The 23,311-nt window shown below is 33.3% G+C and overlaps 1 protein-coding gene across 2 annotated transcripts in view; it reads right to left on the reverse strand.

Annotated features, from left to right (window-relative positions):
• Positions 1-23,311, reverse strand: part of KIAA2026 (KIAA2026 ortholog) — a 126,311-nt gene that overhangs the window by 16,723 nt on the left and 86,277 nt on the right. For both annotated transcript variants that reach the window (XM_053907883.1, XM_019439649.2), the window contains one exon: positions 8,248-8,363. In XM_053907883.1, coding sequence (XP_053763858.1) covers positions 8,248-8,363 — 116 coding nt within the window. The remainder of the gene's footprint in view (positions 1-8,247; positions 8,364-23,311) is intronic.

The following is a 23,311-nucleotide window of genomic DNA, read 5'->3' on the forward strand; positions in this document are numbered from 1 at the left end:
TGGAAAATACTTATACATAATGGAAATGAAAACACAACATAGTAAAACGATGGGACACAGTGGGGGGAAAAACAGTGCTAAGGGGGAAATTTAGAGCTATAAAGAAATGTTTACACTAAAAAACAAGAAACATTTCAAATCAACGACCTAACTTTATAACTTTAGAAATTCAAAAAAGAAAAACAAACTAAACCTAAAGCTAATGGAAGGAAGGAACTAAGATATCAGAGGTAAACAATATAGAGAATAGAACAACAATAGAGAAAAATCAATGAAACCAAAATTTCCTTCTTTTAAAAGATCAATAAAATTAACAAATCTTTATCTAGATCAACTTAGAAAAAAAAAAAGAGAGAAGACTCAAATTAGGAAAATCAGAGATAAAAGTGGGGCCATTACAACCAATCCCATAAAAATAATAATTAGAATGTTATGAAAAATTGTATGCCACCAAATTGGATAATTTAGATGAAATAGACAAATTTCTAAAATCAAAAACCTACCAGGATTAAGTTACAAGGAAACAGAAAATCTGAATATGCCTGTAACTATTAAAGGAGAATGAATCATTAATTCAAAAGTCTCTCAACACAGAAAAGTTTGGATCTAATGCACTCACTGGTGAAATCTACCAAACATTTAAGAACTAATACCTTTCTTTTGCAAACTTTTCCCCCAAAAAACTGAAAAGTAAGAAAAACTTCCTAATTCATTCTTTGAGGCCAGCATGACGCTAATGCCAAAGCCTGACAAGGACACTACAAAAAAAACTAGACAAGTATCTCTTTTTTTTTCTTTTTTGTCCCATTTTAATTCCAGTTAGTTAACAATTAGTGTTATATTAGTTAAGATGTACAATATAGTGCTTCAACAATTCAATACATCATCCTGGTGCCCATCACTACAAGTGCACTCCATAATCGCCATCACATTTTTAACCCATCCTCTACCCTCCTCCCATGTAGTAACCATCAATTTTTCTCTATAGTTGAGTCTGTTTCCTGGTCCGTCTCTCTCTATATATAGATGTAGATATATAGATATAGATAGATTTCTCCTTTGCTTATTTTGTTTCTTAAATTCCACATGAGTGAAATCATATGGTATTTGTCTTTTTCTGACAGTTTGATTAGCATTATACTCTCTAGCTCCATCCATGTTACTGCAAATGACAAGATTTCCTTCTTCTTTATGGCTGAATAATATTCCATTGTGTGTGTGTGTGTGTGTGTGTGTGTGTGTGTGTGTGTGTGTGTATGCCACTTCTTCTTTATCCATTCATCAATTAGTGAACACCTGGGATGCTTCTGTATCTTTGCTACTGTAAATAATGTTGCTATAACATAGGGATGCCTGTATCACTTTGAATTAGTGTTCTTGTATCCTTTGGGTAAATACCCAGTAGTGCCATTGCTGGATCATCATTTTTAACTTTCTGAGGAGCTTCCATACTGTTTTCAACAGTACCTGCTCCCACTGACACTGTAAGAGGATTTCCCTTTCTCTGCAACCTCGTCAACACCTGTTGTATCTTATGCTGTTGATTTTAGCCATTGTGACAGGTGTGGGGCAATATCTCATTGTAGTTTTGATTTGCATTTCCCTGAAGGTAAGGGATGATGAACATCTTTTCATATGTCTCTTTGCTATCTGGATGTCTTCTTTGGAGTAATGTCTGTTGATGTCTTCTGCCTACTGTTAACTGGGTTATTTGTTTTTTGGGTGTTGAGTTGTATAAGTTCTTGAGTTGTATAAGTTCTTTATATATTTTGGATACTACCCCTTTATCAGATGTGTCATTTGCAAATATCTTCTCTTATTTAGTAGGTTGCCTTTTAGTTTTGTTGACTGTTTCCTTCCTTGTGCAGAAGCTTTTTATTTTGATGTTGTCCCAATAATTTATTTTTTCTTTTTAGGTTTTTTAATGTCCCAAACATTTATTTTTTCTTTTTGGGTCTTTGATGTTGTTCCAATAATTTATTTTTTCTCTTTAGGTCCTTAATCCACTTTGAATTTAGTTTTGTGTATGGTGTAAGAAAGGAATACAGTTTCCTTCTTTTGCATGTTGCTGCCCAGTTTTCCCAATACCATTTGTTGAAGAGACTATCCTTTTCCCATTGGATATTCTTTCTTGCTTTATCAAAGATTACTTGACCAAAAAACTGTGGGTTCATTTCCATTTCAATACCATTCCCTTGATCTATGTGTCTATTTTTGTGTCAGTACAATAAATACTGTTTTGATTACTACAGCTTTGTTAATATAACTTGAAGTCCAGAATTGTGATGCCTCCAGTTTTGTTTTCCTTTTTCAAGACTGTTTTGGCTATTCAGAATATTTTGTGATTCCATGCGATTTTAGGGTTGCCTGTTCTAGGTCTGTAAAACATGTTATTGGTATTTTGATTGGGATTGCATTAAAGGTGTAAATTGCTTTTTGAAGTACAGACATTTTAACAGTACTTGTTCTTCCAATCCTTGGGCATGGAATGTCTTTCCATTTCTTGGTGTCTTCAATTTCTTTCATCACTGTTTTATAGATTTCAGAGTACAGGTCTTTTACCTCTTTGGTTAGGTTTATTCCTGGGTATCTTATCATTTTTGGTGCAATTGTAAATGGGATTGATTCCTTAATTTCTCTTTCTGCTGCTTCATTATTGGTGTATAGAAATGCAACAGATTTCTGTATATTGATTTTGTATCCTGTGGCTTTACTAAATTTGTTTAGCAGTTCTAGTCATTTTTTTAGTGGAGTTTTTGGGCTTTCTATATATAGTATCATGTCATCTGCAAATAATGAATGTTTTACTTCTTCCTTGCCAGTTTAGATGCCTTTTATTTATTTTTGTTGTCTGAGACCGCTGTGGCTAGGACTTTCAGTACTATGTTGAATAAGTGGTGAGAATGGACATCCTTGTCTTGTTTCTGACCTTAGGGAGAAAAATTTGTTGGAGGTTTTTTACCATGAATGATGTTGTATTTTGTCAAATGCTTTTTCTGAATCTACTGAAATGATCCTATGGTTCTTATCTTTTATTGATGTGGTGTATTACGTTGACTGGTTTGCAACTATTAAACTACCACTACAACCTAGGAATAAATCACATTTGTTTCTGGTGAATGATCTTCTTAATATATTGTTGAATTTGGTTTGTCAGTATCTGTTGAGGATTTTTACATATATGTCAATCAGGGATATTGGCCTGTAGTTATCTTTTTTAGTGGTGTGTCTACCTGGTTTTGTTATCAGGGTAATCCTGGCCTCATAGAATGAATTTGGAAGTTTTCCTTCCTTTTCTATGCCCTGGAATAGTTTGAGTAAAACAGGTATTAATTCTTCTTTAAATATTTGGTAGAATTCACCTATGAAGTCATCTAGTCCTGGAGTTTTTTTGTTGGAAATTTTTTGATTATTCATTCAATTTCTTTCCTGGTTATCAGCCTGTTCAAATCTTCTATATCCTCCTGTTTCAGTTTTGGTAGTTTATAGGTTTCTAGGAATTTATCCATTTCTTCTTGGTTGTCCAATTTGTTGGCATGCAGTTTTTCCATAATATTTTCTTATAATTATTTGTACTTCTGTGGTGTTGGCTGTTATTTCTCCTCTCTCATTTGTGATTTTATTTGAGTTCTTTCTGTTTTTTCCCTGATAAGCCTGACTAGATTTTTATCAATTTTAATTGTTTGTTTGTTGTTCTTTTTCTCACTCCCTTAGATGTAAGGTTAGGTTGAGATTTTTCTTGCTTCTAATTGAGCCCTTTATTTCTGCTTTATTATTCCTTATCTCTGTATTAAGGGTCTCACTCATGTCTTCCACTCTCTTCTCAGGTCCACTGAGTATCCTTATGATCACTGCTTTAAATTCTCTATCAGGCATATTACTTATATCTGTTTGGCTTAGATCTCTGGCTGTGGCCTTGTCCTGTTCTTTCATCTGGGATAAGTATCTCTGTCTCCTCATTTTGTCTGCCTCTCTGGGTCTGTTTCTCTGTGTTAAGAAAAGCAGCTATGTCTTCTGCTCTTGAAAGAAGTGACTTTATGAAGAGGAGGTTCTGGAGTGTCCTGCAGTGCAGTGTCCCCTATTCACCAGAACCTGGCACTTCAGGAGAATGTCCTATGTGTATTGCTTACTGTAATGTCCAAATCACTTTTCCTTTCAGAGCAGTCGTCTGCGCTGACCCTCTGCCTGTTGTGGGCTATGCTTACTCTGTGGTATTAGTGGGACTCAGGCCGACCAGCTCTAAGAGGGGAGAGCTCACCAGGGAACCTGCAAGTGGGCAATCGGTGTTAGCGAAATTATATTGGGCCACTAGTCCTCTGCAGGATCTCTCAAAGCGCTATGGCTGTGGGGGATGTGAAGCTGGTCTGGGCGCAAGATGATGGCTGGGCATGGCCTGCAGCAGCAGATATGCACCTGGAGTCTGGGCAGGGTACCTATGCAACTTTAACAAAACTTGCCCTGAGTGCTGGGTCGAGGCTACAGGTATCTGTGCAGCTTTGTCTCCTATGGCTGGTTCTATGTTTATCCTGAGGGTCAGGGAGGAAAATGGTGCCTGCCAGCTTCCTCATTTTGAAAAAAGTTCACCAAGTCTAAAATCAGTATGAACAGATCTGTTTCCTGTTTGCCCCTGGCGTTGTGTAAACTGCTGTTTTTATGTTGCCTCTCTGCACAGGCTGTTATCTCTTTAAAGGCAGGAACCCAGCAGCTATCACTTACCCTCCTGGCTCACCCAGTGCTTAGTCAGCAGACTTTTAAAGCTCCAGGCTCCAATTCCCACTGGTTTTACAAACTCATGGAATTCAGCCCCTCTGGTTTTTAAAGCCAAACATTATGGGAATTAGTCTTCCCCATTGTGAGCTCCCTGGCAGAAGTACCTGTTTCTTTACCCTCTCTGTGTACACAGTCCTTTCCCTCCTGCAGGCAGCCTCCCTCCACATTTTGGCAGCCTCCCTCTACATTTTGGACTTCCCTAAACTTTCAGATGCAGCTTCTTCTCTATATTTAGTTGTGGAGTTTGGTCTGCCAGTCTTCAGATTGCTCTCTGATTTATTGACTTGGGTGGATGATATCTAGCTGTAAACATGGGATGGTGTGAGCTCAGGATCCTTCTACTCTGCCATTGTTCCCATGCTCCCCCAGACCAGTATCTCTTATAAACACTGATGCAGAAATCCTCAACAAAATATAAGCAAATGGAATTCTGCAATATACTGAAAGGACCTGAACAAATGGGATTTACTGCTAGAATGCAAGGATAGTTCAACATATGAAAACTGATTAATGTAACATACCACATTGACACAAGAAAGCAAAGAAACCACATGATCATCTCAATCATTGCAGAAAAAGCATTTGACAAAATTCATCATTCTTTCATGATAGAAACACTCAACAAATAGAAGGAAGCTATCTCAATATAAGAAAAGCCATAAGGAAAACCCATAGTGAACATCACACTCAATGATGAAAGACTGAAATCTTTTCCTTCTAAGTTTGGGTAGAAGGCAAAGATACTCACTTTTGCTACTTCTATTCAACACAGGACTAGAAGTTCTAGACCAAGGGGTGCCTGGGTGGCTCAGTTGGTTGAGTGTCCGACTTCAGCGCAGGTCATGATCTCATGGCTTGTGAGTTTGAGCCCTGCATCGGGCTCTGTGCTGACAGCCCAGAGCCTGGAGCCTGCTTCCGATTCTGTGTCTCCCTCTCTCTCTGCCCTTAACCCACTCGCATTCTGTCTCTGTCTCTCTCAAAAATAATAAACAAACATTAAAAAAAAAAAAAAAAAAAAAAAAAAAAAAAAAAGAAGTTCTAGACCAAGCATTACGCAGGAAAAAGAAAAGGCATCCAAATTGAAAAGAATAATCTTTTCACAAACAACATGATCTTACATGTAGAAAACCCTACAGAGCCACAAAAAAAATTGATAGAACTAACTAAATGAGTTTAGCAAAGTAGCAGGATACAAAGTCAACACACAAGAATCAGTTGCATTTCTATACAGTAACAATGATCAATCTGAAAAGCATCTTAAAACAATTCCATTTTTAATAGCATAAAAAAGAATAAAACATTTAGGAATTAATCAAGGATGTGAGAGACCTGTACAATGAAAAGTACAAAACACTGGAGAGAGAGATTAAAGATGACATAAATAAATGGAAACACATCCATGTTTATGGATTAGAAGACTTAATATTTTTAAGATGTCAATACTACCCAATGGGCTCTACAGATTCAAGGCAATCCCTATCAAAATCCCAATTGTATTTGTTACAGAAATAGAAAAACCTATTCTAAAACTCATATGGCATCTCAAGGGACTTGAGCCAAAACAATCTTGAAAAATAAAAACAAAGTTGGAGTGCTCACACTTCCTGGTTTCAAAACTTACTACTAAACTTACTAATAATTTCTTGGGAATTACACCAAAGGCAGAGGCAACAACAAAAAAAGACAAACTGGACCTTATGAAAAATTTCAAAAATTGCTCATCAAAGGCACTATCAACAAAACAGAAAGATAACACACAGAATGGAGGGAAACATTTGTAAGTCATATACCCAATAAGGGATTAATAGCCAGAATATACAAGGAATTCCTAAAAATCAACATAAATCAACAAGCAGATTCAAAAATGGGCAAAAAACTTAAATAGCCATTTCTCCAAAGATATGTAAGTAACCAATAAGCACATGAAAAGATACCCATTTTATTTCAATATTATTAATCATTAGGTAAATACAAATCAAAAGTACAAAAATATACCACCTAGTGCTCATTAGAATGGTTACTAGTAAAAAACAAAAACAAAAACAAACAAACAAACAAACAAAAAAAACCCAGAAAATAACAAATGTTGGTGAGGATGTGGAGAAATTGGGATCCTTGTGCATTGTTGGTGGGAATGGAAAACTGTACAGTCACTTGGAAAAGAGTATGGTGGTTCCTTAAGAAATTAAAAATAAAACTACCCTACAACCCAGCATTGCACTACTAGGTATTTATCCAAAGGGTATGAAAATGTTGATTCAAAGGGGCACACGCACCCCAACGTTTATAGCAGTGCTATCAATGACAGCCAAATTATGGACAGAGCCCAAATACAAATGTCCATCAACTAATAAATGGATAAAGAAGATGTGTGTGTGTGTGTCTGTGTGTATGTGTGTGTGTGTGTGTGTGTGTGTGGTGGAATATTACTCAGTGATCAAAAAGAATGAAATCTTGCCATTTGCAACAACATGGATGGAACTAGAGTGTATTATGCTAAATACACTGAATATGCTGAAATAAGTCAGTCGGAGAAAGATAAATATATGATTTCATTCTTATGTGGAATTTAAGAAACAAACAAGATCAACATAGGGGAAGGGAAGGAAAAATGAAATAAAGTAAAAACAGAGAGGGAGGCAGACCATAAGAGACTCTTAAATACAAAGAACAAACTGAGGGTTCATGGAGGAGCCATGGGTGGGGGATGGGCATTAAGGAGGGCACTTGTTGGGATGAGCACTGGGTGTTATGTATGTAATTGATGAATCACTGGGTTGTACTCCTGAAACCAATACTACACTTCACGTTAACTACTTGAATTTAAATAAACAAATAAATAAAACAAATAAAATAAAATAAAAATAGAATTACCACATGATCCAGCAATTCCACTTCTAAGTATATACCCAAAAGAAGTGAAAGCAGTATCTTGAAGAGATATTTGTACACCCATGTTCTTGGCAACATTATTCATAATAGCTAAAACATGAAAACCACCCAAGCATCCACTGACAGATAAATAAGCAAAATGGTATACACACACAATGAAATACTGAGCCTTAAAAAGGAAGGAAATTCTGACATATGCTACAACATGAATGAACCTCGACAATATTATGCTAAGTGAAAGAAGATAGTCACAAAAACACAAAAATATAAATGCTGTGTATTACATGAGGTACTTAAGAGCAGTCAAATAATATAGACAAAGTAGAATGGCGGTTGTGAGGGGTGGGTGGGAAGGAAAATGGGGACTTATTTAATAGGTACAGTTTCATTTTTACAAGATAGTAGGGTTCTGTTTAAACAGCACTACTTTTTCAGGGCTTAGAAGTGCCTTGCACACAGCAGGCACTCAAAAATAACTGTTGAATTATAAATCAATGGAAAAATACCAAATGATTCCAGAACATCTTCCCATAATCACAAGTTAAGAGCCCTAAAATAAGTAAAACGTTATAAAGCTCAAAGTACCTGTTTCTTTGAAAAGCTTTCATCAACTTTGGTTCCCATGGCAGCAACTCATTTAAAAGACGTATCAATGTACCATGCAATTCTTTTACAGCTTGCCTCCGATGATACCATTTGCCCTAAAAACACAATATTAAAGTAAATCCTTTAGATTTAATCTAAAAGTGAATGTCAAGCCTTATTTTCTGAGTAAAACACAAAATAAAACACCAATACTTATCAAATGAGTATATCTTTTTTAGAAGGTTGCAGAAAGAGGAAAAATATTCTGTAATAAATTTATAATATTTTAAAGATTCTCAATTCTACTAGAGAAATCTAAAACCTATTTAATCAAACAAGGAGACAAAATTTTTTTTTACGTTTTTAATTGGGTCAACTGTAAATATTTTAATAAGTCATTTCTAAATACATGTAGAAATACAAACAAAATTCACTAAATATGTAAATGATATGGTTCACTTCTGTAAAGTTTTTGTAATTATCCCAAAGAGTGGGAAAAAAGAGAAAAAAGTCAGGATTGTTATATTCAAGCACAGTCTTAACAAACTTCCTTAGGAAGTTTTACAATTATTTTTACTTAAAAATATTTCCACCACAGACAAACAGATAAGTGGTCATAATTTTCAACACTATAATGCTACAGCTACACTGAGTTAATAATTACTGACGCCCCCTCTCCATTTGTTAAGTATTATCCAAAGTATTTAACTCATATATCTATCTCTACTTCTATCTATCTGTATCTCTATCTAGAAGGGGAAAAGGAGGGAGGGAAAAGGAGGAGGAAAGTGAGGAAGAGAAGGAGGGGAAAGAATGGAGGGGTTGAATGAGCATGAGAGTACACATGTACTTTAGTGTTATGAAAACCTTTCTAATGTATGTGCCTTTTTAGTCTCACTTAACAAATGAAACTAAGGCTGAGAGATTAAATGACTTGTTTAAGGTCCTATGACTTGAATCCAGATCTACCTTATGTTGAAGTACAAGTTCTTAGAACTACATCACTCTACTCTACTACATCACTCTACTCTACATGTCTACTCTTAAGAGCTGTATTGCATAAATTCAATGACATAGGTTATAAAAACCATTAGTAAAGATACACTTCACCAGTACCCATAAAATTATTCAAATACCATAGGAACAATAAGGTTACAGAAGTTATATCGTTAGGTAGCCAACTCCCCCCTTTTCCACAATGTTAGTGTATACCTATCACCATCACCATCTTCATCATCATCATCATCACTACCATCTTCATCATTTGCTGCTCTATAACCATGTGGTATTTCTTTTTTTTTGTTGAGATATAATTCATATACCATATAGACCACTCATTTTTTTCTTTTGTAACAAAAAATACACAACTATATATACTGTGGATCACAATTAACATGCAAAAATTAGACTTCATCTCATAGCAACTATTGAGTTAATTTACCACATATGTAGAACACTACGGCAGAAAAATAACCACTTCCTAAAGCAAAATGTATTCTGAATCTGTGCATAAATTTCCCAATTTTATATATATATATATATATATATATATATAACCGTCAACATTTCAGCCACTTACTGAAATGTGAAATTTATCTATGTATGTGAAATTTTAGTCACAAACATAAATGATGAATAGTGTAGTTCCTACTCCAACAGAATATTTATTCATGTAGAAATAAACAAGTACATTTTTGCTTCTGAGGTTTTTATATCTTGGAAGGGAATTGTTTATTAGAAGAGTAGGAAGATTTGGGATTACATGTGTGCACATAATGAGTATGGAACCTAGGCTCAATGATTAACCCTTATCTTTTTAATGGCATGACAAATCAGAGTATTGTGAAAAAATTTCAAGGAAAGTAATTATTTCATATATTGTTTATATATTATATCAATCATTATATCAATTGTATCAATCATTTATATGATATATTATATCAATTATATTTCATATAATAAACTAGACAGACTTTTCTTCTTGTCAAATGCTTTCTCAAAGGACTCAACAGTAAGTTATATCTCAAAAGTTTATTTTCTCAAAAAAAAAAAAAAGGGGTTAGAAAATAGTATAAAGTGCTTATTCTAACCCATGAAAACTATTAAACAATAAACAATACTTTTATCTAGGGAGAGGTAAATGAGGAAGATGAAAAGGCAGATGACAGACAGTCACCCTAAATCCTTTGTGGAATGAGGTAGTACTCTCAGTTAAAAAAAAAAAAAAAAAAGGTAGAGATTCTTTTTTTTTTTTTTTTCTTTAACAGGGCATACAACAGCATTATTTCTCAACTTTTTAACTACTACTTGGCTCAAAAATGAAATGGTAAGAATAGAGGCAGAAAGACGAAAGGCATGAGTAATGAAGGTTCAGGGAGACTATCATCTTTGTGGTATATTTAATTGGAGAAGTGTTAAAAGACTAGAGAGCACCAGGCATTCTCTTTTTTTCTTTCAATTTTTCTTTATAATTTTTATTTAGTTTTGAGAGACAGAGAGAGAGAGAGAGAGAGGCAGAGAGGGAGACAAAGAATCCGAAGCAGGCTCCAGGCTCTGAGCTGTCAGCACAGAGCCTGGCGTGGGGCTCAAACTTAGGAATCACGAGATCATTACCTGAGCTAAAATCAGACATTTAACTGACTGAGCCACCCAAGCACCCCGAGAGCACCAGGCATTCTGAAGTTTTTGTAACTGAGGGTTATATGGGGAAAGAATGGCAGATGCAGAATGAACCTGGGTAGTATGGCTTCTATCTGGATTAGTGTAGTGGTGATGGTGTGGGGAATGTAGAAGGACGAGCAGTATTGTGGGACCTTGAGACTAGGTAGATGAGGCAAAGGAATAGGAATCTGTGTAGCTGAATGTCATTATTTTAAGACATTTGTCAGCTGTGTTTGTGTCTCTATTAAATTATAGCATTAATTTTTGTAGAAAAGACATTAAAAAAGATCAGGAGAATTTTATCTTTTGATTTTGATTACTAAATTTTAATTAATCTAATGTCCAGAAAATATATTACTGAACTATCCAACTATATATACAGAGAAGGGATCATAAATATTAATCAGAGAATAGAATTCTAACTTTCATATAATTCTGTCTTATCTGCTGACCTGTTTGAAAATGCCTATAGCTTTCTAACTTTATATATGTTTTTTGGCCTTCTTCCCCTTTTTTAATATTGTATATTCTCAACTTGGGGTAGTGATGGTATGGTATTTCATTATTTAAAAATGCATATTTAATTATTATATATTTGGAAAACAAAAAGTCTATTATTCTCATAAAAGAAATTATAGAAAGAGTGATAAAAACTAGAAGATACATGTAAAGAATACAATGACCTCAATAAAGGATATCACTATATCCTGCCATGGGGTATGTGTGTCCACAGTTTTTATGTTTACCAAAAGGGGATACACATTTAAAAAAGTTCAGAATCACTGCACTGGGACTGGTATTTTAGGTAAGGTGATTTAACAACTTGACAGTAAAAAAGAAACTCACACTGCCTGTTTCATTTACCATCTTCTTTGGTCAATAAAAACCAAATGGAATTAATATAACGTGTCCCCTCCTACCTAGTGGTGGTCTTGGAGTGTCACAGTATACAATGAAACTAATATAAAGAGAAAAAAGTTACGAATTTTTAAAAGAAGTTAGAGATGGCAACCATCTGCCTTAACTTGGGTCTAATGTAAAAATTTATATAAAATCAAATATTTCCCGAATTTAAATCAGGTCGTTAACTAAAAGCTAGCAATAGCTTTTCTGACTGATCAGCTTTATTTACATATACAAAAAGGCAAAACTGAGAATAACTACTGCGTTTCTTCTAGGATGAAATTATTAAAGCTAAAGGGAAGGACGAGAACATAGACTCAGTGAAACACAGGGAAGTGCCTGTAGACAGAGGCAGACTTTCAGCTAGAATTCTAGCTCTTCTGAATGTTAAAATCCCTTCTTCCACACAATGCTGTCCCACTTGGCCTACAGACAATTCCTAAAGAATACGAGACTGTATTACCTAAGTACCTATCTTTACACGTAGGTGTCTCTGTAATGCAAAAATTAAAATCTATAAAATTTAGTTTATTTACAATATTACTTAAAATTATACTGTTCTAAAGTTTAAAACTGGACTAAAAAACACAGAAAACAGCAAATTCCTCATCTTCAAACACTTAAGAGAGAACATGGATGTAATAAAAATCAGAAAGGTTCTTACAATCTTTATCTGTAGATATCAACACAGAATTGAAAATAAAGACAGTAGGTATAGAAGGACTAGTAAGAGGTCATTTGTGAAACAGTGTTATAACTATTTCTCTAATAAAAAAATATTTTATAAGCTTTATGTACATAAATGTAGTCCTAACACTTTTTATAAACAGGTATGTGAAAAGGGGGAAGAATAAACTGTTTTTCATTTAATATTATTTTCATTTAATATTTCATTCAATATTAGAATTCTATTTTCAGGGATAAAAACTATCTTGTAAGATAATCCCAATGTATTATGTGAACTTAATAATGCAAACATTTACTGAAGGTCACGTTAAAAGAGGAGAGTAATATTTTTCTTTTATGAATCTAATATAAAGTTTAACATAAAGTATGAATTTCAAGCATACACCATAGAGCCAAAGGCATTTAATATGGTCTAAATCTGAAGCTTACCTTTCAATACTTCTCATCCAATGTCCACAGCAGCTGCAGATTGCCAGCTCCCTTTCCATGAGATGCCCCAAATGTCAAACAATGGAGGTATTATAACCTCATAGGGATTACTACAAAAAGAACCTGGTCTATGGTTACAAGATAAAACTTTTATTATATTATGCAGTTTTATAAGTTTCTGAATAAGATACATTAATAACCTAAGGAACCATACAGGAAAAGAAACTTGAAAAAAAACTTACAAAACTACACAATATCATAAAATGAAAAGCTGAGTCTATGTGTGTGAAATGAGTGGGGAGGGAAACTTACCTTACAACTAAAGAACGATTCCATTCTGCTGCAGTAATCAGGGATGGGTATGACAGAACCAGCATAATGCTGGCTGGGGTGTTGCAAGGACAGGGAGTTGGCAATCTACTGATGCTGGAGACATTGGACACCTAAAAGAAGAACAAAAGGAAAACAAGTAAATTCTAGGTTCCTTACATGTCTCATCATCATGGATGTATTTTACACATTTTAATAATTGTAGATGCTTTGAATGTTAAACTTAGGTGAAAGTAACTTGTTTACACAAATCATCCTATTACTTATATAGATTTTCTTATAACATTATATGTAAACAAAATAGCTGTTGACAGCTATATGAAGAAAAAAATAAAATCATATATAAATATACAAAGAATGCTTTTATAAATTGAGAAGGTACTAATGTGTTAAGAACAGTAAAAAAAAAAAGATGTATATAACAAAAACATCAATACTATTTTTCTATTTTTCTATACTCCTTTATTTATAAATGTTAGATCACAGAAACTGGACCATATGACAAAATATTTTTTTGTTACAGGCTTGGCTCTTGTCACATAAATTGTGACAAAGGATTGGAAAAGGGATTAAATAATATATCGAGCTTTTCAAATAAAATGCAAATAACTTTGAGAAAAGCTAACTGTACACAAAGGTGTCTCATTTAAAATCACTAGCAGTATCTGAAGGTAACTTGTAAATAATTTCAACTCCTATGTATAAAAACACAGCACAAATCAAATTAACTATAATTAAGTATATTAATAAACCAATTATTTGGCATTCTCCTTAGTCTAAATAATATTAAATGAAAAGGTAGTATTTACTTTTTCTTATTGCTTACCTAAATAAACTATCATCATACTCATGTATTCCTGCATACTCACAGTTTTAGGGGTAAAGTATTACATTCACCTTTTTGGTATACAGTCCCTTGGAAAAGTGCTAGTTTGACAGTATAGTGAAATATATGCATATTAACATCAGAAAAGTTAAAAGGTATTAACACTGCCAGAGGTTCTAATATGAACTATCTAATGCTAGTATTTTCTCTCATCCATTTTCACCTAAGACTAATTTAACAGAAAAAGGGGCACCTGGGTGGCTCAGTCGGGTAAGTGTCCGACTTTGTCTCAGGGCATGATCTCACAGTTCGTGGGTTTGAGCACCGCATCGGGCTCTGTACTGACAGCTCAGAGCCTGCAGCCTGCTTCAGATTCTGTGTCTCCCTCTCTCTCTGCCCCTTCCCCACTCTGTCTCTGTCTCTCAAAATAAATAAACATTAAAAAAATTTTTTTTACAGACTAATTTAACAGAAAAGCATTTGTACTTTATTTTAAAGGCATTTCACACTGAACAACATATACAACATGCCCATTATATATCCATAATAGCATTTAACTAGAAAGCATGAAAACAAACAACTGCATCAATGCTGAAAATTTACTGCAAATTTCAATGGCATTTAGTTTTGTAGAGAGGAAAACTGGGTAACAGATCATATTCCTAGTCAGGTAATTACTACTACTGGGGAAGAAAATCTAACAATATATATGTACAGATGGTATATAACCACTTTCATTTACAAAGAAGAACGAATTCTGGATTGGAAATTAACCACAGGTTGAGTATCTGAATTTGACCTTTTTCAAAAGTAAATTGGTGGTAGCAAATAAATTGATAAAATTTGATCAATCTATACCTGATATATCAGAAAGGTGGGATCTCAAGCAATTCACTGCACAGTCTGAATCACTAAGCAATGCTACATTTGGTATCATCAGAGCATAAAAAAATTCCACATAAGTGACATGAAGATTGGGACTATCTGAAGAGCAAGGACAGTAACCTACTTATTTTTACTTTCTCAGGTTCTATCACAATGCCTAGCACAGAGTGGGCCTACAAAAAGTATTCAAACTACATAAGTAAATTTCTTATTTAACTGAGGTTTTCTGCTCAGATGTAAAAGATTTTTTAATTGAGGGAAATATGTCTTCTAGATTTTCTGAACACACAATGAATATAATTTAACTCTTGATGACTTGAATCATCATAAACAAATTATTGTGTTACATTTTAATACAATTACTCTCAGGGACTGTTCACATTTCTCTATGATCTGTATTTCTACATCAAATGATTATTGACTATATTTTTGGACTACCAAGACATACTCTTACAGGTTTTTCTAATTGCCTGTCAGTGTTTCATGCTACTGTCAATAAACCTGCCTTAAATTGCTCTTGTCCTAATTAAAAGCACCTACTACTACTTGTTAGCATCACATATCGTTTAAAAAGTATTTACAGGTAAGCCTTTTTCTATATTAAAAATAATTTAAAAAAAAAAATTTAAAAAAAAAACAACATACTTTAACATTAAAAAAAAAATAATTTTAATTCCAGTGTAATTAACATACTTTATATTAGTTTCAGGTGTACAAAATAGTGGTTCAACAGTCCCACATATTACTCACATGCTCATCAAGTGTACTTTTTAAAAAATGTTTATTTATTTTTGAAGAACAGGTAGAGAGAGAGGGAGACACAGAATCTGAGCAGTCTCGAGGGTCCAAGCTGTCAGCACAGAGCCCGATGCAGGGCTCAAACCCACGAGCCGTGAGATCATGACCTGAGCCGAAGTCGGATGCTCAACCACCTGAGCCACCCAGGTGCCCCAAAAGAAGTGTACTCTTAATCCCCTTCACCTCTTTCACCCATCCCCTCTACCTACCTCTCTCTCTGGTAACCATCTGTTTAGTCTCCTATAGTTAAGAGTCTGTTTTTTGGTTTGTTTCTTTTGTGCACTCTACACCCTCTATGCAGGCTCCTTTCTACTCTCTGCAGATTCTGAGTTGATCTTTCTTTAATATGTAATGTATCATTTTTTTCTTTTCCTAAAGTCTGGTAAAATGGTAGGGAAGTTCTATTACTGTTCAATTCTCTCAGTTTTTTTTTTTGTTTTTTTTGTTTTTTTATATTTTTTACCAATTCACAAAATGCATTCAACTATTCTATCTTTAAATTTTGGGGTCTTTCCAAAGAGTTCAATATCTTCTGTAATATAAAAAGTTGGAATGATGTGAAGCTTATGGAGGGGTGCCTTAATCGCCCCAAAGATTTCAATTCAATTTTCCACAACTTTTGTCAGTGGAACGTAGTAACTATTAAATAGCTAATACAAATTTAGTTGGTGCTTTGAAACTTATTTGACATATAAACGTTAGTTATATCTGTGTGTGATATGTTAATTGAGAAGGGTTTAAGCCACACTATGAAGCTCTAGCTATAGAAGAATCTGTAACTTAGTTCAACTCTTCCTTTGAAGCTCACTTCAATTATCTGCCTGATATAAAAATACAAAATAACCCTTTTCCCTTTTAATTGCAACTTTCTTTTGAAGAAAAGGGGTTTTCAAGTAATTGTTTTTATGAAAGTTTCCCTAATGGGATTAAAACTATGCCAAACTGTAATTAAGTAGAAACAGTGAGCTCTATTAACAGGGGTTAAAATCCAGTTCTAGGTTGAGTAGTTATTAAAGGTCAAAAAAAAAAAAATACCCAAAGAACAAGATTTACGATAGATATAAATATGGATAATGCATTCTTAGATAATTCAGTAATTAGTTGATTAAAGCTTTGTCTTACCAAATATTGCTCTGGTTCATATTTCCTGTCATCTAACTTTCTTTTCTATTATTTTGAGCATGTCAATTACCATCTGATTGTTCATAAAACACATATGTTTTCTATCTCGCCACTATACTCTCAAACAAGGGAAGTAAGCAGGTGTCTGGAGTGTTTGGTGACTTCTGAATTAACACTGCTTGAAAAGAAAAGATTAAGTCTTTCATAAAAGGACAGAAGCTAGCTCAACTAACCCTGTTTAAAATTAAAAATTTATCTTCAGGGTTGGGAATAAAATCTTAAACTCTGTAAGTGGATTCTTTAAGGATAAGGACTATGTTTTAATCTCTGGACCCCTACCCAAGTTCCTGGTAGTATGCATAGCACACAGATGACAGTAAGGAAATACAAGCCTTATGAATAAGACTTGAACCTATAACTAAGATACATACAGAAACTTATTTTATCTGTTGCACAGGCCTTCCAGAAGGTTGTTTTATTTTTTTCAAAAATGTTTATTTATTTTGAGAGAGAGCACACACACATGTGGGTGAGGCGGAGAGGGAGAGAGAAAATCCCAAGCAGGCTCCACACTGTCAGTGCAGAGCCTGAGAGGAGGCTTGATCTCAAGAATTGTGAGATCATGACCTGAGCCAAAATCAAGAGTTGGATGCTTAACCACCTGAGCCATCTAAGCGCCCCCAAAAGGTCGTTTTAATTTTTTAAAAGCTTTACATATGACTAAAGACGTGATTCCCCCACCACAGCTGAGATAGTTTTCAGTTTTGTTAACCAATAGTTTACCAGAAAATCTAGAATAAGAAAATGATATATATAATGATGTAATTGTAAAAATTTAAGTATAATTAATTTTAAGGACAATTTAGAGATTATTGCAACCATATCTACAGGAAAAGCCATTAAATAAAGTTAATTAGGGCATATTCAGGACTCTGAAGGTATCTAATATTCTTTACACTCTAGTAAAATAGATTATGCACTCTCAACAGCTGGTTATAAAATAATTATGATTTGATGCTTCACTGTGAGCACATGGATATAGAATACAGAGAGGAGGGAAAAATCCCATAATCTTCCATTATAATAGAATTTCTGTTACAGGTGTTAGAAAGTGAGATTAAAATATAATAACCCTTGGCTGCATATTAAGGCTATACTGAATGCAATTATGTTTTGGGGGTCCCGTATAAAGTCACATAACTTTTAAACATAATTTGACTATATTTTTCTATTTATCTGTTTCTACTCCTTACTGTATCTTCACTTTTTAAGAATATATTACAGCATCTTTCTAAAAATGAATAAAGAAAATACATATACAATCATGTTATTTGTAATTTCTTCATTTCCTATATAAAGGAAGGTAAAGGTAAATGGTGAATATACTTGAAACAGGTCATAAATCATAATAAATTGAAAACATCTGGATATGAAGCTAAGGTCAAGAATCTTTTTTAACTATCTGATGAACTATAAAGGGTAAATGTTAATACTAACATTCACAAGTTTCACCAAATGTGAGTCTGAATTAGAAGTATATGGTCTACTAAAAGTACTCTCAATTATGGGAGCGAGTATATGATTCCATTGATTTCTACCTAACTTTCAAAACATCAACTTATTTTCTCTCCATAATAAGTTGGCAGCAGCAGACAAAGCAAGGGAATAGGGCCCTTAGCAAATACAGGCTTATGCTGGGGTTTTGCAATTTCCACACAAATGACAGTTGAGGCCAGATAATTTTTTATTGTGGGAGATTATCACGCGCATTATAGGATCATTATAATGTAGGATATTTTTAGCAGCATCACAGGCCTCTATCCATTAAGTGCCAGTACCACCTCTTCAACAACCAAAAATGTCTTTAGACATTGCCAAAAGTCTCCCAGGTGGGGAGAGGAATCATCTCTGATTGATAACCAGTGGCTTATACAGAACTCTGTGATCAAAAAAGGGGTGTCACCATCTCTGATCAAAGCTTCTAATTTCTCTAACGTTTGGTCTTGTTAATGTACACCCTTTGGTCAGGCAAGAGAAATATTATTATTGTATGATGAATTTAAATTATCTTAACATAATAAAGATTAATTTTATTCACTACTTGAATTCCTTTCCAATTCTTAACATGTCTTTTTATATATTATAATCATTAGTCACATATCATTTTATATATTTAAAAAACTTAACATTTCACAAATTATTTCCATGTAGTAACAATGACCTACAAATATTTTATTTTACTAGCTTTATGATACACTACTGTGTTAATACTGTTTGGTTAGACATCTTCCTACTGTTGGACATATAGGCTTTTTCCAAATTTCCACTATTAGAGGTAGTCTGCTCAACACACTATTGTGTAAATTGCTTTTGGAGATAGGGCATGAAATGGGGAAAGTAAAAGTTAAATTCCAAACAGGATTACAGGCTCAAATAGCAAGGCAGTTTTATAGCTTTTCTTATATATTGATCATGATATTTATCCTAAGTGTTGAGTTACTTAACTACTAAAAGATATATTAGAAAAGAAAAAAAAAAAAAGTCTTGTATTTTAAATTTTAGTTTCTCTATATTGATAAGGCTATCATTCATCACTATATAATCCAGACAAGGTTTCTTTTCTTATAAAAAAAACTTTTTTTTTTTTTTTTTGCCAAATTGTTCACACTTTTCCTTACACCCAGTTTCTATAGGGATCTTTCCTTATTGAAGAAAACTAGGTTGAAACCTCTTTGAAAATCTAAATTATGATCTAAAACATAAGGAAATTAGGGAGATATGAAAAAGAGAAAAAGGTCAGATGAAAACGCAAAATATAACCACTTCTGATATCAGCCTGGCAAAATTTTCCAATTTTGACTGTTTAAAATTTTGACTGAAAGCAATACTAATATATTTCAAATACAACAGGATCAGGCAAATTTATCAATATCTGAGCTCTATCTTTCTGGAAAACTAATACATTTCCTCAATCTAAAAAGATATTTTCTGGGGCACCTGGGTGGCTCAGTTGGTTGAGCATCCAACTCTTGATTTTGGTTCAGGTCATGATCTCAGGGTTTGTGGGTTTGAGCCTTGTGTGTGTCAGGCTCTGCACTGACAGCATGGAGCCTGTTTGGAATTCTCTCTCTCCCTTGCTCTCTCTGCCCCTCCCCTTCTTCCTCTCTCTCTCTAAATAAATAAATATTTAAAAATTAAATAAGATAAAAATATAATTTCCAAATAGACAATGTGAATTTTATCTCTTGACTAAAAACACAAAATAAAAATAAAATGTTATGATTTTCTCCTTTAGCTCACTGAAGAATCCTATGATCTAAACAATAATGAGGAAAACAAAATTTAAAAACTGTCAAACTATATACTTCTATTTATCTCAACCAGATGTCTCACTTTAAACAAATCTCAGGTAAATAATTAGGTATAACACTGCAGGATCTAAAGGATGTTGCAAGTTGCTTCCAAAATTGAAGTAATGGTATCAAGTGTGCTCAGACAAACTCAAGAAAATGAAAGCATTTTTTCTCCTTACGTTATTAACTATAAATAGAATTAGCTGTCTTACAAGAATGAGTAAACGATCCAGATTTTTAAAAGATTATAAACTATCTGAAGAGGCTCTGCAGAGAAGAAATCCTCTAAAGAAGTGAGGTGTTTGTATGAATCCATATTAAATCCTCTATCACATATTTCTGTTTTTAAAAATGGCTTATGACAAATAAATGTCTATAAGGAATAAATCCTCTTTGTTACTGGAGCATTATAGATATAAAAGCTGATGAGTAACAGAATTGTTTTGACTCTAAATACTATTTTAGTTTTGACAGTGATATCTTATGAAGATCAAAATTAATACTCTATTTGTCTGGCAATAGTGAAGGAAGTCCACAGGCAAGGAATCAGTGAAAATGGCTACCACCATCACCAAGTTCATGCATTTCTCATTATTAAGAAAGTCTCTCAGGTCCTTACTACAAGTCCAATTCTTATAAATATTGTTACTTCCTTTGTAATTCACAGTATATTAGCTAAGGCAAGTACATGGACAAACACAAGAAACAACAGGTTGACCAAGAAAAGATAACAAAAGCAAAAATACAAACACACACCTTCAAAATATATAACATAAAGGTCTTTTGGTAAATGTTTAGAGTTATTGATATCAATACACTTTTAGGGTATCAGTATAATTATGGATATTCATTATGATCCTTGAATCATCAAAAAGTGTTAAAATTTTGTTGAATATAGTACAAGGAGGCAGGGAAGTTTCTCATTAAATGATTAAAATAAGAAATTAAAAAGAAAGGAAGGAAGGAATTTAGTCCTAAAGTTCAGGTTTCAGTTACCTAGAAAATTCAGTTCAGTGAAACATCTTATTCCAAAATGATGCCAAATAAATTGATATTTAATATTAACATAAACATTCAATAAGGTTAGTTCCTATAACTAACATCTACCATACTCAATAATAGCTTGTATAGAAAAATAAGGAATGACAGATAATAATATGTAAACTTTTATGGTCTATTGTTACCTTTATGCTGTGTGGCCATTTCACATGAAAACAACCTTTTAGGCAGTTTAAAGGGAAATAGCTCTTATGTTAGTAATCTCAGTAAGATTATCCCTACTAAGTACAGTCCCAAGAATTTCTATTTCTTGAAGAGCAGAAAACATATTTTAAAACTAATATGCAAATATTATGAGTCATAAACAAGTTAAAAATTTAGAGTCACAAAATTTAAAAATTAAACCCTGTATGTAACCTAAAACTATCTGATAAACCTGCCTCCACAGACTACAATGTCAAATATTTGTAATCTATACTTTCTTTTACCCTTCTACTTGTTCCTGTAAAGGAAGGCAATATGCATATACCTCCTACCACTAATGGAAGTGAGGTGGATGGCTTTACAGAAAACTCTAGGATACTTGCAGAAGTCTTTTTCTCTTACAATGCATACTGTAAGTAAGTACATAAATCAGTTATGCATAAAACTATTTATTGAAAACAACACCCTAATTTATAATATGGGAACAAATTAAGAGGCATACATTATGTTTAACCATAGCATAAAAAACAATTAGCAAATTTACTTAACAGAATTCTATTTAGACTCATGAAGAACAGACAACTCACTAAAAATTAACAGCTTCTACAAAAACTATAGATAACACCCTGATTAAAAGACTATTCCTCCTATTAAAGAACAGAATTAGTCCTTTATGATCATACAACATCAGATATATTAAAAATAACTTTGCTGAGAAAATATTTTAATACAAATGTTTGAAAAAACACCTGGTGTTTCACATCAACTACCCATATACCAAAGTGTGTATGTGTAAACACACAAACACACACACACACACACACACACACACACACACACACACACACACACGAACACATAAGAATCTAATAAGGGTCTAAACCATTTTTAATAGAAATATTTCTAAAAATAACAGTTTTCCACATTCTCAGATTGTATACTGAACATAATGTTTTTTTGTTAATTAATAGCTATCACTATGAACATTATCCTATCTCTTAGATTATATTGATATTCTCAGAGGTATCACTTGAAACTTCTGAATGCTTATGGCTGTTTTATGCCTCTGTTAAATAACCTCAGAAGGTTGTCCTTTAATGGCATTTAAGTCTCCTCCCTTCAGAGTGCTACCAATATGTTTCTCCTAAACAGCATATAAAATGACTACTACAAATCTGCTGATATGAAGCTTTGCTGTATGTATCACTATCCTTATTTTATACATAATTCTAGATTAACAGGTTCTGAGCAAACACCTAAAAGTGGCTTCATGGCATTCCTAAGCCATAAAAAAAAGGTATTTTTAAAATAATGATTGATTTTCTCCAATGCTTAAAGCCTTCACATTTACTGGTGTATAACTGTGTTTCAAATATGTAATATCACTGAACTATTAATGCCAGTTAAGCAAGTATCACTGATTTAATAAATAACATAAATGAGTATTTTACCAAGTGTTGAGTGAATATTCTTTTCTTTATATTCTCTCAAGAATTATAAAAAATGAAGGTAAAACTGTGAATTTAGAATATATAAAGTTTAAAAAAGACTTTAACTGATAAAGGTGTTTTAAAAGACATACTGGTAAGTATGCTTCAAAAACATCTGGGGCAGGATTAAACAATTTATATATTATTTATGTCACAGTTAATTAAAATTTTTATGTTAATAAGCAATAAACTTCCATTAAAAGCATATAATTATTAATTAAGAATATCTGCAAGGCAAGCGTTACCCTAAAAACTACCAGTCAGCAAACAACCAACCAGTATATTTGGGAAATATTCTAAAACTATACCTGATATAAACCAGGCAAACAAAATTTAATTTACTTGCCCTGGTACCATTTTTCTCTATGAAAAATGAA

Source organism: Panthera pardus, unplaced genomic scaffold (assembly GCF_024362965.1).
Source record: "Panthera pardus isolate Hobbes unplaced genomic scaffold, ASM2436296v1 HiC_scaffold_20, whole genome shotgun sequence".
NCBI lineage: Eukaryota > Metazoa > Chordata > Mammalia > Carnivora > Felidae > Panthera > Panthera pardus.